At 36.7% G+C, this 16136-nt stretch overlaps 1 protein-coding gene across 1 annotated transcript in view; it reads right to left on the bottom strand.

Annotated features, from left to right (window-relative positions):
* The window catches only part of POLA1 (DNA polymerase alpha 1, catalytic subunit), a 181863-nt gene that overhangs the window by 36849 nt on the left and 128878 nt on the right, over positions 1 to 16136 (bottom strand). The window contains 1 exon segment of the mRNA XM_077781653.1: positions 4475 to 4571. Coding sequence (XP_077637779.1) covers positions 4475 to 4571 — 97 coding nt within the window.

Here is a 16136-nt window from a genome sequence, read left to right as displayed (position 1 = left end):
TTTGAATGGAATAATGAGATAAAGATTACTACACTCTATTTTGATCTCCTGATGACATAGCCATAAAAATACATTGGTGTCCACTCTAAAGTCAAGGCAAAGTGAGCATACTCCTGTATTTGAACCTCAAATGTTCAAAATCACCGATAGTTGGCCTATCCTTTTTCATTTATAGAGAATGCTACTGCTTTGCTACTCCCCCTCTTTTTACTGTTCTGCTTGCTTACCTAAGTAGCAATGTCTGATTAAACCCACAGCCCAGCTTCAAAACCTATCAGAAGGTGCCGAAAACATGCTGAGTATGTTGCTACTCACAATACAGCATTTCTTCCCTTTTCAGATTAAAAAAAAACTGAGAACAAGCAGCACTTCTAGTATTACTGGTATCTTAAATTAGGGGTTTGGGCATTAAAAATAAAACTGGTTTTTAAACTAATAGTAACTGTGCAACTCTTCCTAATTTAGAAAGACAGTCCAGAATTTTCAGAATTTCACTTTTTGTAGTATGACAACTAAGAACCTTGCACTGTACCACAATATTAACCTATTAAACTGTATCATCATAACAGACCTTAAACTTCCAGATGAAAGGAAACGTTGGTTTGGAGGAGAAACGCTAGTATTAATAATAGGACGAAAGACCTATAACAATATCATCCAAATATTCCTGAGTGGTATAATTGACAGCTAAGTTTACCAGTCACTGAAACAAGAAAACATCACATAGACCAGTCAGCTTATTCTTGACTCTTACAGGAAAAAGAAGGAACAATAACTATCTAATGATTACAGTAGATCACAAATAAAACATAAGTGAACAATGCTGTAATCACCACACTGGTATAAATAAGCAGAAGAAGAGTCTGTAAAACATATTAATTAATCCTTTTGCTGTATTTCTCTGTGGTAGGCCCAACCTACTGGAGGTCTTAAAAAAAACCCAAAAAAAACCAACAACAACCAAACACATAGAGAAGTGGAAAACTCTCCTGCTGTTCCTCCACAAAACAGGTTAGCAGCTGAAAGAGACTTAGAATACAGCATTGCATGTTTTAAATACATAAAACTCTCTAAGAGAACAGTCCATCACCCATCGTGCACAGAATAAGCTTCGAAAGCAAAATTCACCTCAAATACCAAGACCAACTCTCTACAGTAAGTACAATGAAAACACCAAACACCACAAGAAACTGTGTGTACAACTTGCAAAGCTGTAGAACCTGCATTGCCAGAGGATTTTAAAATTTAGTCCATCTGTAAAAAGCAGGCTTTGGTATTGATCCTCTAGCAGGGAAAGGAAGCAGCTTTGGTATTTTTTTGAACTCCCACTGATTTCACAATTATTATTTTAGATTTCATTTCAACAAATAGTATGGGTCTTCAGTATGAATAGCTGAACAAACAAAGCCTGCTCTGTAATTAAGATTCTGTATTTTGAAGAGGCAAAAGCAGAAAATGCAAGTGAACTAGTAGCAAAATCTCAAGGTTCTGAATGAGATAAAACATGAATTCCTTCAAACTACAGTGGAAAACACATTTATATCTTCAATCTCTTGCCATCAAAACTTTTTTCTTTTTAAAGAAGAACACTCTAAGATAAATAACAACTAAAGCTGCTAACAGGAATAAACAGAATCTACAAAAAAGAACTGGTGTTTAAAAATTCAGGAAAAATGGCAATAAGAGGTAGAAACAACGAAGTCCATGCAATTTGGGCTTCAAGAAACAATGACCAAAACAAAGCAAAAAATCTCCCCAAACCAAAATAAAAACAAGACTCCAGCAGTGGTTTAGTCACATAAAAATAGGAGACTGAAAATACCAAAGACATACAAAACCTACATTTACATTTTGCCACCATTTTTGATAAAGGCACTGATCACAGATCAAGGACAAAATGGCTTGTGAATGATGGCATGGAAACAAAATATTTATTTTTTTTTAACAAGGGAAAATAAACACTAGCTTCATGTTATAAAGGGGAGTTCACTAGATTTCCATTTCAGACCTACCACAAAAATTGTACTTGAAAATTATTTAATCCTACACAATTTGACATGAAATGTATCACATCAGTAAAATATATTACAAGAAAATAGAGGACACTGGTATCTATAAAATAAAAAGGTGGCACAAATAGCCATGGATAATTATTGTCAAATTCTACAGATACTGTAGAAAGACATCTTCCTCCCAAAAGAAATCTGAAAAATGGGACAGAATTATACATAGGTTTACCACACCCACATAGCCAATTGCTTTGAAGAGAACCAGTTGTCAAAGGAAAATTAAGAGATTTAATTCATCTGGCCTTGACTCCTGCTGCAACACCAAGACTGAAATCACTGGCTCACTGAAGAAGATAATAGAATAATTTTCAAACAGCTAAGAAAAAGAGAAAAATACACCATGCTGAAAGGTTAACTTTCCAAGAGAAGAAGTCCTACTAGAATTCTTACAATTCCTTAAGAATTACTCTGAAAACTAATTTTATTGAACTTAGCCGTCAGGGTCCAAGAAACATTCTCCCATTAAAGCAGAAGGTGGTAAATTACGTGGATTCAGAAGCCACCATACTATTTTTCAGAGAGAATTTATTAACCTTGAAGTCTAATATTACAAATGAGATTAAGCAGTCAAAAATTAATGAAACCAGGAAAATTGAGTAAAAAAAGTGGCATGAGCCTGAGATATGAATAAACCCATGACTCTGAAATGACAGGAGGAAAAGAAACTCTCTTAAACCTCAGGAGGTTTTTCTATCATTACTTCAGTACAAGCTGATGATATGAACAGCTATGAACAGGATGTAGGTGGCTCAAGAAAGCACCAGAAGATTTAATTCAAGCAAATATACAGACCCAGTGTACAAGACACTGGAGAAATACTACCTGAAATACTACATAATTTCTAGATTTTCATACTCCAAAGATTAATTTAACCTAGAAAAGACTGCACACAAAGCTGCTAAGAGGAAGACTCATACAGCAGAGACCAATTCTTCTTAAAAAAAGCTAAGTGTGCCTCTGCCTTAGTTGCAAAACAAAAACAGAGATGTCATTACTGTTTTCAAAAGCATAGCAGAGAACATCAGGGAAGTAAAACAAATAAACTTCTACTGAATGGCCATAAAATAGCCACAAACAAGTTAGAACATGAAAATTGTAATCATCACAGATCGATAGGCTGAAACACACTTTGGAACTGCAGCAAAAGGAGAACCAACACTCACAGGTTTCCTAACGAAGTTCCAAAAACTTGCAGTCCTGAAAAATGCAGTGCAATGCTGCAGCAGGGAATTGGATGTGACCACCCATGAAGTGATCTCTACTGATGATTTCTAGTCTTATGCCCTTATACTGGATGAGAGATCTACACACAGCTTGGTTGCAGCCACCAGCAGCATCCACTCCATAGCATTCCTTCAGTACATCTCCAGAGATGTATTAGATTAACCTTGGATGTACAAAGCCTTGGATGTACAAAGCATCAGAGTGAGTTCACTGACTTAGAGTGATTAGGAGAGGAAACGAGTACCTCTGCAAGAAGAAACATAAGCACAACAGGCCAAAAGCAGCCTGTTTGCTTATTTGAGCAGTTTCAGCTCATTTCCATACATGGCTTATCAAAATAACATTTAGAAAGACTGAGTTTTATTTAATCTCTTATCATCACCCAATAACTTAACTGCAGGGTAGGGCAGGGGTGGGGATGATTTTGACAGCAGAGCAGCCATCAGAACACAGACAGTCCCAACAGCAGCACCTTTTCCTCACAGGCATCTCCAGATCCACAGAGGACAAAGCCCAGTGCTCTCTCTGGACATCATGCTTCAGTTGTGGGACCCAAACATGTCTTTTTTCAGAATTCTAAGCATTAGCCCACTCTCAGAAATGTTCTTCTGTCAGCTTGAAAATCACTTAACTGCACAAAACCCATTGATCCGTTACAGCTTAGAAATGTTTTAGTTCAGAAATGTTATGGTAACTGGCAGAAGACAAAAAAAATCTTCCTAAAATCAGGTTAATCTGTATTTTAAGAGAAGTTTGCAGACAATTTCCATTACTGCTTTTCTTGTGCCATCATTTTGCTCACTGATAAAAAGTGTCTCTTCAACACTAACAGTTGAATATAAGTTTTAATTATGTACATATTTTAATTAATCTAGTAACTGAAGGTAACATGTCCTTCAAGCAAAGACATTTCTCTAAGGTTGTAACATGGAAGAAAAGCACATTTTCTAAAACACAGTCACTTCAAAAGCAGAAAGGGGGCATATAACACATTCTTAAAGTGGTGAATTCTGACTGAACACATTCCTCACTTTACAGGGGAGTCATAAATTCTTACTTTCTTCTATTTTATGTTCTAGATTACAGCCTCATCGTTCAGATTTGGAGAGTACAGTAGGTCTAGTGTCTAGCATGCAAATTGCTACTAAACCATAGTTAACTAATTAAAACTTTAAACATACCTTTTTCTTCCTCAGTAACCACTTTATCCATCGCATAGTCCACATCAAAAATGTATCGGTAGAAGCAGAGCTGGGTGTACAGGGCCTTATCAGAATACTGTAATGTAAGAAGATAGCAATTAAAAACTCAACCCAAAAGTGCGTCTCTTGCACCCATTTCTACGTCCACTATTAAAAAGTAATGACTTCTATTTGGTTTTCTTCCAAACCAACAGTTTATATGTTCTATTCACGTCAGCTTTTGGAATTATTATTAGTATTATGCTACAAAGTGTCCTTATTATACCTCTACACTTACCTCACAATTCACACCAAGCACTCACATGAATCAACTAAACTTACTAAGTTCTTACAGAAACTTAAAATACATTTATCCATTCTTATAGATACATGTATCACAATGATGCCTTAGCAAGAAAATGAAAATTAGAAAATTTTAGTTATTGGCCAACAATGGTTCGAGGGATTGTTCATTACAAAGAATAAGATCGTTTTAACAGCATCAAATTTGGAAGTAGCATCCATTTTAATATATTTTGTGGAGACACAGACATATACAAACCCTCAAAGATTTTGTTCATCAGCTATAAAACAAGATGTGGTGAAACCAATGGAAAACTGCCACAAAGCATGCCAGTAAAAATGATCCTGAAAAGGCAGTGGAAGAGCAACTGTAAACTATTTCTACTTAAGGGAATTCTACTTTAACTTAGCTTTTCAGTCTTCTGCCCATTCAAGCCAAGTTTTGCTACTACATTCAGCTAATTTTACACTTCTATTGATATGCAATAAGTATCTATAACTATTAAGCAAGTCATGTTGAGACATCTGACAACTATTACTACTGCTTAGTTATTTTTTATATATTTTAACAGTATAGTTTTTTTCCACTTCATGTGAACCTATTTTAAAAAAAGACACACAGAAGCATATTTTATTCCTTATTAGCTATTCTACGATATGCATCATCATTATACTATTATACACCAGTTATTTTTAGTAAATCCTGATTACTGCTTCCTGAAGAAGAAAAAAGGAGGACGACAGCGATTAAGTTATTTGTTTAGTTTTTTAGATTCAGCTGTAATTGCTGGTACACATCTCCCTGACTGCACACATGAAGCAGGTTGAATAGAACACTGAAATTACCTCCTTCATAATAGTTTGTTTTGATAATGTATTGTGTGTCGAGATGATGAGAAACAGTTGCTGTCAATTTGATTAGCCATTATATTTTTATGTTAATTGCCATTATTGGGTCCATTCTGTTTAGTGTCACCATAGAAGCCATACAATGTTAGCATAAATAACAAATTGGAGTAAATTAGGAAGATATATTTTTGCCAATTCATTTTAATTGCCCCTCAGTCCTTCCGTCGGTTAACGCAGCTGTTGACCCATAATAAGCGCTAGGTCAATATAGCTGCTTGTCAATTCAGAAATGCAAAGTGCTGTGTTGCTGGTAATGGATATACAACAACCTTTGCCAGCCAACTGAAGCAAACGAATGACAACTCACATGAAAGAATAAAGCATCAGCTATAGAGTTTCGTGACCTGATATTAGCAGGCAGGCTAATTGAAAGCCACTGCTTAAATGGATAAAGAAAGTACAAAAATCAGTATGTAAAAATGTATACATGCACACTTAGGCAGATATATATACACACACACACAATTTTTTTAAATTGATAATATCCTAGTATCTCCTTCCCTTTAGCTTCCTAGTAGCTTACATTTAGTAACTGGTAAAAACAAGAACATTTCAAGATTTTAATGCAATTAAGTATTAATATCATGGCATATTTATGAATACAGGACAAGGCACCTTAAATTTGAAAGGACTTTAAGAACTCCTTATATCACAACTTCTTACATTTTATTAATATCTGACAACCTGTAGATTTAAAAGAGGGAAAAAAACCCAACGTCTAAAATTTCAAATCCAAATAAGATTTGATTTTGATGTCCATTCTTTTGTGTAAAGAAAATACAACTCTTCTACAGGAAGAACTGGAGCTAAATTTGTATCACCATTTATGCATTCTTTCTTCCCATGAAAGAATGGTGAGCAAATGAAACTAAAACTCTATTTTGAAGTCTTTATTTACTACATGATGTTGATTTCTTTATTTCATTAAGAACTAACTTCTGCAGGTAAGTCTGCTTCTTTCAGATCTTCCATTCATGGAAAGAACAATTTGTTCTTTTCATGCAACCAACTAACCAACTATTTTTTTTAAATTGCATTTAAAACCACAATCAACAGATGAAGGAACAAAAGGTATATATTTCATTCACAGTTGTTCACTTCTTTGACAGAAAAATTAGGCTTCTAATATAAAAATAACAGATGTATTAAAAATAAACCATTGTGTTTAGCCAACAAAATATTAATTTAAATCTAGGTTTGAAATGGTTATAGAACTGTTTCCTGTAGCATCATGAAGCCAACTACAAATCTCCAAATCTCCTGCCTTCCTAGGAAGAATTTAAGATTACACAAGATTACACAGCAGGAAACCGATGGTGTCTTAAAAGAACTGGTGGATTATGAACAGTGGAAAAGCAAATTTTCCCATGACTAAGCATAAAGCACTCAGTCATGAAAAGAAAATGATCATGCTCAGCTACCACACACACCAGTCAACATCCACCAGGACACACCTAAGGAAAGGAGACTTCCCAGGAGCTCCTGGAGGACAGCGGTGCCTGCTCGAATGCAAAGTCTGGCTCAGCACTTGCCTGACCCTGCAGCTGCTGGTGTTTGAACAAGGCACTGGACTGAAGGGTAGCATAATCTCTTCTCCTGTCTCACAAATGCCTAAAAAACAGTGCAAGGTCCCCTCACTCCAACCATACCAGACAGCTCTCTCACTCCGTAACAGTTTAGTCAAAGAGTAAGGATTTTTCCAGAGGAAAGTGACCATTCTGTAACAAGATGCGAGAACACAAACTGGTTTACTTAATCTGGAAAGACAGAGTAAAAAAACAGCCAGTGTCCACCTTTTCTCCTCCTTTTTTTAGAGCTACAAAAGCTCAACTTCCAGAAAATAAGGGGCCCTGGAAAGACTTAACTATTAGCAGCCATCTTCCTACCCTAAACACAACGCTTAGGAGAAACCAAGATGTACAATCTCTCACCAGCTTTTCTGTTATTTAGGGAAGTTTGGTGGCAAATGCATTAAGGTGTTGAAATTAGAAGGTTTCTCCCTCAATGCTGGTTAGCTTAAATTACATCCCAAGGAACTTCAGTTGGGATGCCTCACTCTCCTCCTCCTGTTATGAGGACAGCTGAGTGGGATGCTGAAGGGCATCACAGCAACCTAGAGAAATGAGGTAAGAAATCAGGAAAAGAAAGGGAAAGACAGAAGGAAAAGTTGATGTAATCTCACAACAGCAAGGCAGCAGAAGACTCATCTAGTGATTCTAGTGCTGATGGTTTTACTCATCTGGATGCAGTGCTATTCCACAAAACACCTTTTAACCAGCACACAAAATCTCCATATCTTGAATGTGTGCATTTAAACAGGTCAGACAACTAGATGTCCTTATTTAGATTAATTTTAGAATCATAGAACAGTTTGCATTGGAAGGCATCTTAAAGATCACCTAATTTCACCCCCCTGCAATGGGCAGGGACAGCTTCCACTAGACTGCTTCCACGAGGTTGCTCAAAGCCCCACCCAAACTGGCCTGCAATAATTCCAGGGGATGGGGGATCCACAGCTTCCCTGAGCAGCTTATTCCAGTGCCTACAATCCTCACAGAAAATAATCTCTTCAGAACACCTAATATAAATATGTCCTCAATTGTTCCCCCTTGTCCTGTCATTAGCTGCACGAAGCACTGTGAACTCCTGCATTAACCAAATACATGATGGTCAATGCCTCTTCAAAACTCTTTACCCATATTCCTCTGCAGTCTTTCATGTATTCTCTGGCATCTCTCAAATTTTTATACTTCTCTATAGTCCCACCACATTCATAACCCTTTAAGTCTTTTCTGCATCCTCACTTTTTTTGCCCTTTTGCTTTCTTCTGCACCTGACTCACATTTCTTCAAGCCCTCCCTATGGTGTATTCTTTGTTTACTGTTGTGTGACCTATGGTTTTAAGGATGATAAAGGCAGTAAGAAATTAAAAAAAAAAAAAATTCCACCATTTAGTTTGCTAACTCTAATAGACTGCTTTGCAAAAGAGGTAATTTCCACAGGCTACAGAAGTTATTTGTATTACTTCAATTAATTATAATACAAAACAGTGGCACCACTTCATTAATCAGCTGCTTGAGAGAGTTACTTTTTTGAAAAGCCTTTTTGATAATTTTGATTAAAAAGAACAGTGGCTCTTACTACTATAGTATGATTTGGTGTGTCCATCAAACAAATCCTTAATATTTTAAAAACAGGAAAGAAATAAAAGGAAACAGAAAAGAAGTCTCTTGGCAGAAAAATGTGTCTTAGGGACTCTTTCAAGACTTAGATGTAATGGAGCAAAGCATACAGGAAATACTTCAGTGCTTTGAGAGGCATTTCCTCCCCTCCCCCCTTAGAAAGATGCAGTAATTAAAACCTAATTATTATCTTCATTTTAAACAAAACCTAAAGTGAATACCAATTAATAACAACATACTAATGAGCATCTGCTGTGATGAAATTGAATATGAATGTGCTGCAAATTTCGGGTAATTTATTTTTTCGGGGAAGTGCCACTGGTCTCAATCTACTGCTAGAAGATTGTATAGACTGTACACATCTTCCATCATGTCTCTTATGTGCTGCAATTTTTTACTTTCAAAAAAAAAGGACATACTTCAACTTTGTGGGTGTTTATATATCCAAATGCTATCCACACTATAATGATTTCAAGGCAGTAAACTACTGTGCCATGTTTTACACACCTCACATTCTTTTAGTAAACCCAGGGCAGTTGCATTGCACACAACACCTATTCACCAGCAGATTCTGAAGGCAGATGCTCCTGCATGGCCAGAGCTCACAAGGTGTGAATTAATGGTACACTAAACACTCAGTGTGTGTGCTCCTGGCCTCATGCTGATGCATACTGAAGTCTGGTCTCCTTGTGCAGCACAAAGTCTGGTTAAAACACAGTGCTGGTCTAAGTCAAATAGGCTGAAATAAAGTGCACACCACTTTCACTCAATTCCATTAAAGACAAATGGAGTTTGGTCACCAACTTTCCTGATAGAAGCCTTGGAAATAAAGTAAATAGAAAGGGGTCGTGTTATGTGGTTTCCTTCTTAACCGTCCTAACTGTCCACCTGTCCAATCAATATTGGATTTTTTAGTGATTGTTACTCACAAAGTCCATTAAAGTAGTAAAAGAAAACTGAAATGGGCATAGTAGGACTTAGATGTGATGAAATCTCCCCTAGCAGTTATGCTAACATGGACTGTATGATAAAAGAGATACTTTCATGTACATGCAGGAGTCAATAAAGAGGAAAAAATGCCCAGCAGAAGACTGGACACTCTTGCACGTTAGGAGATTTTTTTTTTCCCCCCATTAAGTAATTGAAATGAAAAGAGCTTTTCCTGTTTTAAGTCCTGTCTAGCAATTAATGAGAACATTAGACTGTGTGTCATCTATGCTTAACAGTTTCTCATTTTAATGGGGTACAACCCTTTCTCCTGATGCTGATCTTTTGTTTGCACTACAGCTGATCTGAGCATGTAGTAAAGCACACTCAACTCACTAATCCGGCCAAAATGACTCACCTCTTTTCTAATTGGCAGAACACTAACCCCCAAATTCAACTGCCTCCCCCTGTGGTAAACAGCTGGCACAAGGTGAAACAGAAAACTGCATGGTAGCTGATGTGAACAAGCCAAAATAGTTGCTGATATTAAGGGAATACAAGATGCTTACTGCATTTAGTTTTGGGCTTGAGTTCTGCCTTGCACCCAGCACTCAAACTCATCTGAGCAGCAGCACAATTATTACACCTGGCAGTGAAATGCAAGTCTTCAGTAAGAATCAATCTTTTTCTGATGTGTGGGAATCACTTGTCTCATGTTCCTTCAGTATACACTTGTTATTGCAAGTGTTATTCACTTGGAAATTTTCAGCACCAATATGTTTATGACTAATTTTTGATATTACTAATATTTAATACAATTATACATGACACAAGCACATAAAACTTGTGACTGAGCCTTTAACAAGACCAGACACTATCTGCTCTGAAGTATTTTTTTTGGTAAGAAAATTATAACAGCAATTAATGACTAACAGCAATGACTAATTGTTGGATAAAGCTCTGAGCAGCCTGGTTTAGTGAAAGGTGTCCTTACCTAAGGCAGAGGAGTTGACAGTGGATGATCTTTCTTATGTTGTTCTAAAGGCTCTGAACATACACAAAACACACACAGTGGCCAACCACTGATCTACACCTGTAATCTTACATTTCTGGTCAAAGGATACTTGTCATTGTTAATGACCATGGAACAGAAGAAAAAGGTACAACAGCTGGGTTTATCAAATAATTTAAGCTTTTGCATTCTAAATCAGAACAAAATATCTTTTTAAAAAATAAATTCATCTATAATCTGCCTCACAGATCTGGAGAGCCTCTAGAATATTCATGTTCTCCCTCTGAAAGCAGTGTCATTGTATAACTGAGGAATTTGCAGACTAATCAGTCTGAATATCCATCCTACACTGATGCACATTTGGATAGGGATTGTACAGAAATTCCCACAGGTTAAGGTTTGAGGTTTTCCAGCCAAACCAAACAAATGAGCTTTAATTGGACATCTAATGAAAGACAGATATGGCTCTGGAACCTGACTGACCCAGCAGCACATACAAGCAAAACCTACAAAACTGTATTCAACCAGAAGCAGGGAACATTACTCTGGAGAATTATCACATGATCCCAAAATCAATTGTATTTTAAGAGCCTCTGATCAAGAATATTTGCACACTTCAAATAAATTTCTGCTTGAAATAAGCAGCATATAGATATTATCCTATAATGTACCCTCTCCTTGGTATACAAGACAAATACAATTTTGAAACCCCCTCATGTTTACAATTTCAAGGGAAAAACCCCAAGTACTTTCAAAGTCAATAATTCATTTATGGATTTCTGGAATTGCTTAACCCTTGATAATCTGGATTGAAAAAGTTAACAAAAAAGCCTTGGTGAAACAGAATTGCAGACCACCTCTGTAAAGCAAAGTTGTTATTTTGCTCTGGAGATAAAGCACTATGGCCAAGTATTTCCCAGCTAGGTTAAGTGTTACAGAACAAGCTAGCACAGCTCCAGAGCTGTCTCATTCTAGAGAATGGATGGATCTACTCACTAAAGAGCACTCAACTGCAGTTAACTATAGGTCATCTGTTTATTCAAAAGAGGAAAAATGAGCACATGTGTAAGATCTCTCATAATTGAACAGAATTCTTTTAACTTTCAAGTAATGTCATGTATTTCCATAAAAAAAAATGTAAAATCATAATGCTCTTTCTAACAAACAAGAACCAAACTGTAAATATCCAGGAAACTTAGCTCAAAAAGGATGTGCTACTATAATTGAAAGAACTGAACAATTAGGACTCTGCTGAGCTGCAATCTGCATACACCTCTGTCCTTACTCATGGAGAATATAGCACAATCTCGGGCTCAGGACCCACACTTCTCACAGATGGAAAACAAATCAAGTGGGGCCCAACCCAGAAGATTATATAAAAACACCTTAAGAGGAGTAAATTCTGCCTGTAGGGAAGGAATCTACATAAGTTACCTCCCAGACCAGAACCACAAATCAACCATTTATCAGCCACAGCCCTGTCCCATGGCAAAGAGAGAGAGGCCATTACCAGAGGTCTCCTGGAGGTCTCTGCAGTATAGGTACACAGCTGCTTTTTACTATTTTATGCAGCCTGCTGACATATTCAAGGATGGTTGTGCATTGTGTATGTGCAAGGGATATTTTGTCTATAGGACAGAAGAAAAGCAGATGGCTATGACTGGAAGACATAGAACATCCCAGTTTAGCAACAGTCAGCTGGTCAGAGTAACTTTTCTTTTCATGATTAGAAGAATTTTCTCATTAGAGTACTACTCTTTGTCTTAGAGCAGCAGTCTAACAATTTAGAACTAGTAGCATTTCATTAGAAAGATACTTCACCTTTCTGATAATAGCAACTAAAATTTTCCTAAGAAGTTCAGCATATCTGACAAGAAATTGTATCCAATGCTTCAAATACTGGACTCTGTCCTACAAGAGAAGTTAAAACAAGTAATCAAAAAAATACAACATCTGAGCATGTGTAAAATTTTACAGCTTGAGAAGCTTTAATGAGAAGTACGTCAGTATAAGACAAACACTGTCACCATAAAGAAACAATCCTAAGAGTTAAGAAGTCTTACCAGCAATCTTTTCCTTCATTCTAGTGATCACACAGAACACAGAGGTACTTGCAGTACAAAGCTCTATAACCATTCAAGTGTGCTTCAACAGTGAGAATCCATAGCAGATGATAAATTGAGAAAGAAAAGAGTATGGCCCCCGAGTGTACAAAGTCAAGCAGCTCCCTCACAGGACCTCCTCCCCTCTTTTCCAAACCTGTGACTGCAGCTACAGCCCTGCTTTAACAAGACAACCCATAAAAACAGCAAAGAGGGGAACAGAGAATTTCATTAACAGGACAGACACTTCAGAAACTTTTCAGCAAGAACAAGTGACATCTGAACTTGAATGTCAGATGGTTCTTGATCACAGTGCAACACTTGTAAAAATATTTGCTAAATCTGAACAGCTCAGATAAAACTGTTGTATTGCTCTCAGAATGCTCATTTTCACTCAAAGAGGTGAACTTCACCAGATAGAACATTCATAATAGAAGGAGCTGATATCTACCAAAATTCTTTATAGACAAAAGGAGAAACTGGAGACTATCACATATTGCCAACATTGGCATTAGAATAAACACCACCACCATTTACCTCCATACCCACAAAAAGCAGCCCAATCACAACAGAATACATGTTAATTTTTCTAGCAACATATAAAATTATTTGTAAAGATTCACTGTTCCTCATCTAAGTAACTTATCTGCATTCACAATTTCTGCACACTGAATGTCATCCTCTGAGCAACCACCTTATTTTTCATGAGACACCAAGCAGGCCCATCTTGAGACTGCACAGTGATGTTCTTTGCCTCTTTGAGAATACACAATTTTAGATGCCAACTATATCTGCCTTGTGAAAGAATAAGTGTAGAGAGAGAAGCTAGATTTCAGTAACTCTAAAAAGCAGCTAAGCAAGCTGCCTGTCATGATACGTAGTTTAGAGAAAATTCATAACTGATCCAACAGAATAAAAGCATTACAAGGCATGATGCTGGCTCTCCCTGGAGCTTCTCCTTCACACACCTCTTTGAGTGTTGATGCTGCAGCAGGGACCCTCTAGAGAACTCGTGCTGCTGTATTCACAGTACTCAGTGCACAGCCATTTTGGCCATTCCATTCTCAAAAGCATCTCCAAGTTTTTCCCATTTAAAAAAGAAGTGTCTTATACAATATAAAAAGTTTGTAGGAGGCAAAACACAAGGAATCTCACAGGGAGCATAAATTATGAATAATTAAGACATGTAAATTGTTAAGCTACTAAAGTTGTATTTCTGAGATTTAAAACACAGCCAAATGAAAAAAACAACCTGAAATTTAGGACCAGGGGAAAATCTCATAAATGCATGAAATAAAAATCTCAATCATGTAATTTTAAATTACAGTAATGCTGGAAAAAAATGACCTTATCCTTTAGAGTATCATGCAGCACCCCAGTGCCCAAATTACAGGGAATAAAAAGATGAACAAGGAAAAGGACATTCCATTTGAGTAGAGAAAGAACAGACTGCCTAGAGGACCTGCTCTCAGAGGATTTAATAACAATACTTTAAAAAAGTAAATTGAAAAACATATTTAGAAAAAGCAAACTGAAAAACTTCTGGCCTAGAACAAGTTAGATGGCTTAATTAGCCATCTTTATAAGCTAGACAGAACTACAAGGGCACCTAATACAATACACTTACTGCAAATCATTACTATTGTTCTATACTTTTAAAACTTTATCCTTACAAAATTATTATTTTAAGATTGTTATTCTTAAATCTTATATAATTAAAGGCTCACTCTAATCCTGCACAGCAAGGCAGCTGATTTCCACAGGTGTGGCAAGCCTGAGACACAAAAAACAGCCTGCCCATGTTGAGGCTGGGTCTGCAACACTCATCAGGGAAGGTGAGAGTTCACCTGAATCAATACCAAAAGAATTCTTCTGATATACCACAGTTTGCCTTCAGCTCTCCACAAGGGAAGTCTTTAGGACTTTTCAGCTTCATGATAAAACCAAGACTGTTGCTAGTAAGGGTGCATAGATGTCAGTGACAACACGGCCAAATATAGCCAGTTGGGAAAGTTTAGTATTACCCTGAATCTTACAGCTTTTACAGCAGACACTTTTTTCACTATCTTTTCATTACAGCCTTTCATCTTATTCACCAAATTTATATATCCCACTCAATTTTATCTTCATTCCACTGTATAATTCTGCAATGGAAATTGTCTCTTGAAAGGATGTCATCTTTAATACATTGTTTCTTCACAAGACTTCAAGACTGTATTAGGTAATCAATAACTTTTTGTTCAGTGATACACTGAATGTATTCAGTCCAGAACTGTCAATTCTCTTGTTAAGGTTTACACAAGTACAAGGGAAAACTGCAAGCTCATTTTTTATTTATTTTTTTTTTCCAAAAGGTTGGGGAAGTAGTGGATTTTAAAAAAAGTATTTGTGTACAAAACAATAACTTTATACATATAGTACAACTAATCAGAGGAGTTGTCTCATGCAGAAAATTAATTTTTATACTAGCTAGCTCATTGTTTGGAGCAGCTATGTATTTCAACATTTGGGATGAGGAATGGAGCTGACAGCTGACTGGAAGACACAAATTAGGTTAGATAACAACAGCCTTGTGTGGAAACAGGAAAGCAGCCAAACCTCATACTATTTATTATCCATGCCAATGGGCTGTTTTGTTAGGTGAGGATTTTTGAGTGGTTTTCAGCAAGGGGAAAAGCATTCCAGCCTTCTCAACCTTATTGTGAGCACTCATCTGCATTATGCACTAGCTGGAACCTTTGAGGTCTTTTAACAAGATCACTCATGCAAAAATCTAGACAGCAGGATTAGAGCACTGATGAACAGTAAAATAAAAAAATTGAGAAAATGGCAGCATTTTCTTATCCATGTGGAAGTACTGAAAAGTATTCTCTCTGTTTCTGCTGCCTGGGTATTCAGAAGCATGACATTCAACAAATCATCTAGGTCATTAAAATAGTAACCAAATGCAGATATGCCTCTTCTAGCAAGAAGTACTTCTGTCAATACATCCAACTCACAAGCAACAGGAGATAACCTATAGAGCAGCAAAGCATTTTCCCTACATATCTCATCACAGGGTTATCAAAAAACATAAAGGCTTTTACAGAGCTGTGCAAGTTCTCAAAAGGAGTTTTGGACTTCTGAGACAGAACATGAATATTTCAGTTTTGTCCATGACAGCCTACTCTTCAGCTCAAATTATGCTGAAAGTTTCATGTAGCACCATAACTGTTTTATCAAAACAT

Source organism: Lonchura striata, chromosome 2, assembly GCF_046129695.1.
Source record: "Lonchura striata isolate bLonStr1 chromosome 2, bLonStr1.mat, whole genome shotgun sequence".
Classification (NCBI taxonomy): domain Eukaryota; kingdom Metazoa; phylum Chordata; class Aves; order Passeriformes; family Estrildidae; genus Lonchura; species Lonchura striata.
The sequence above is the reverse complement of the archived record's forward strand: the minus strand, read 5'-3'. Positions and strand labels throughout refer to the sequence as shown.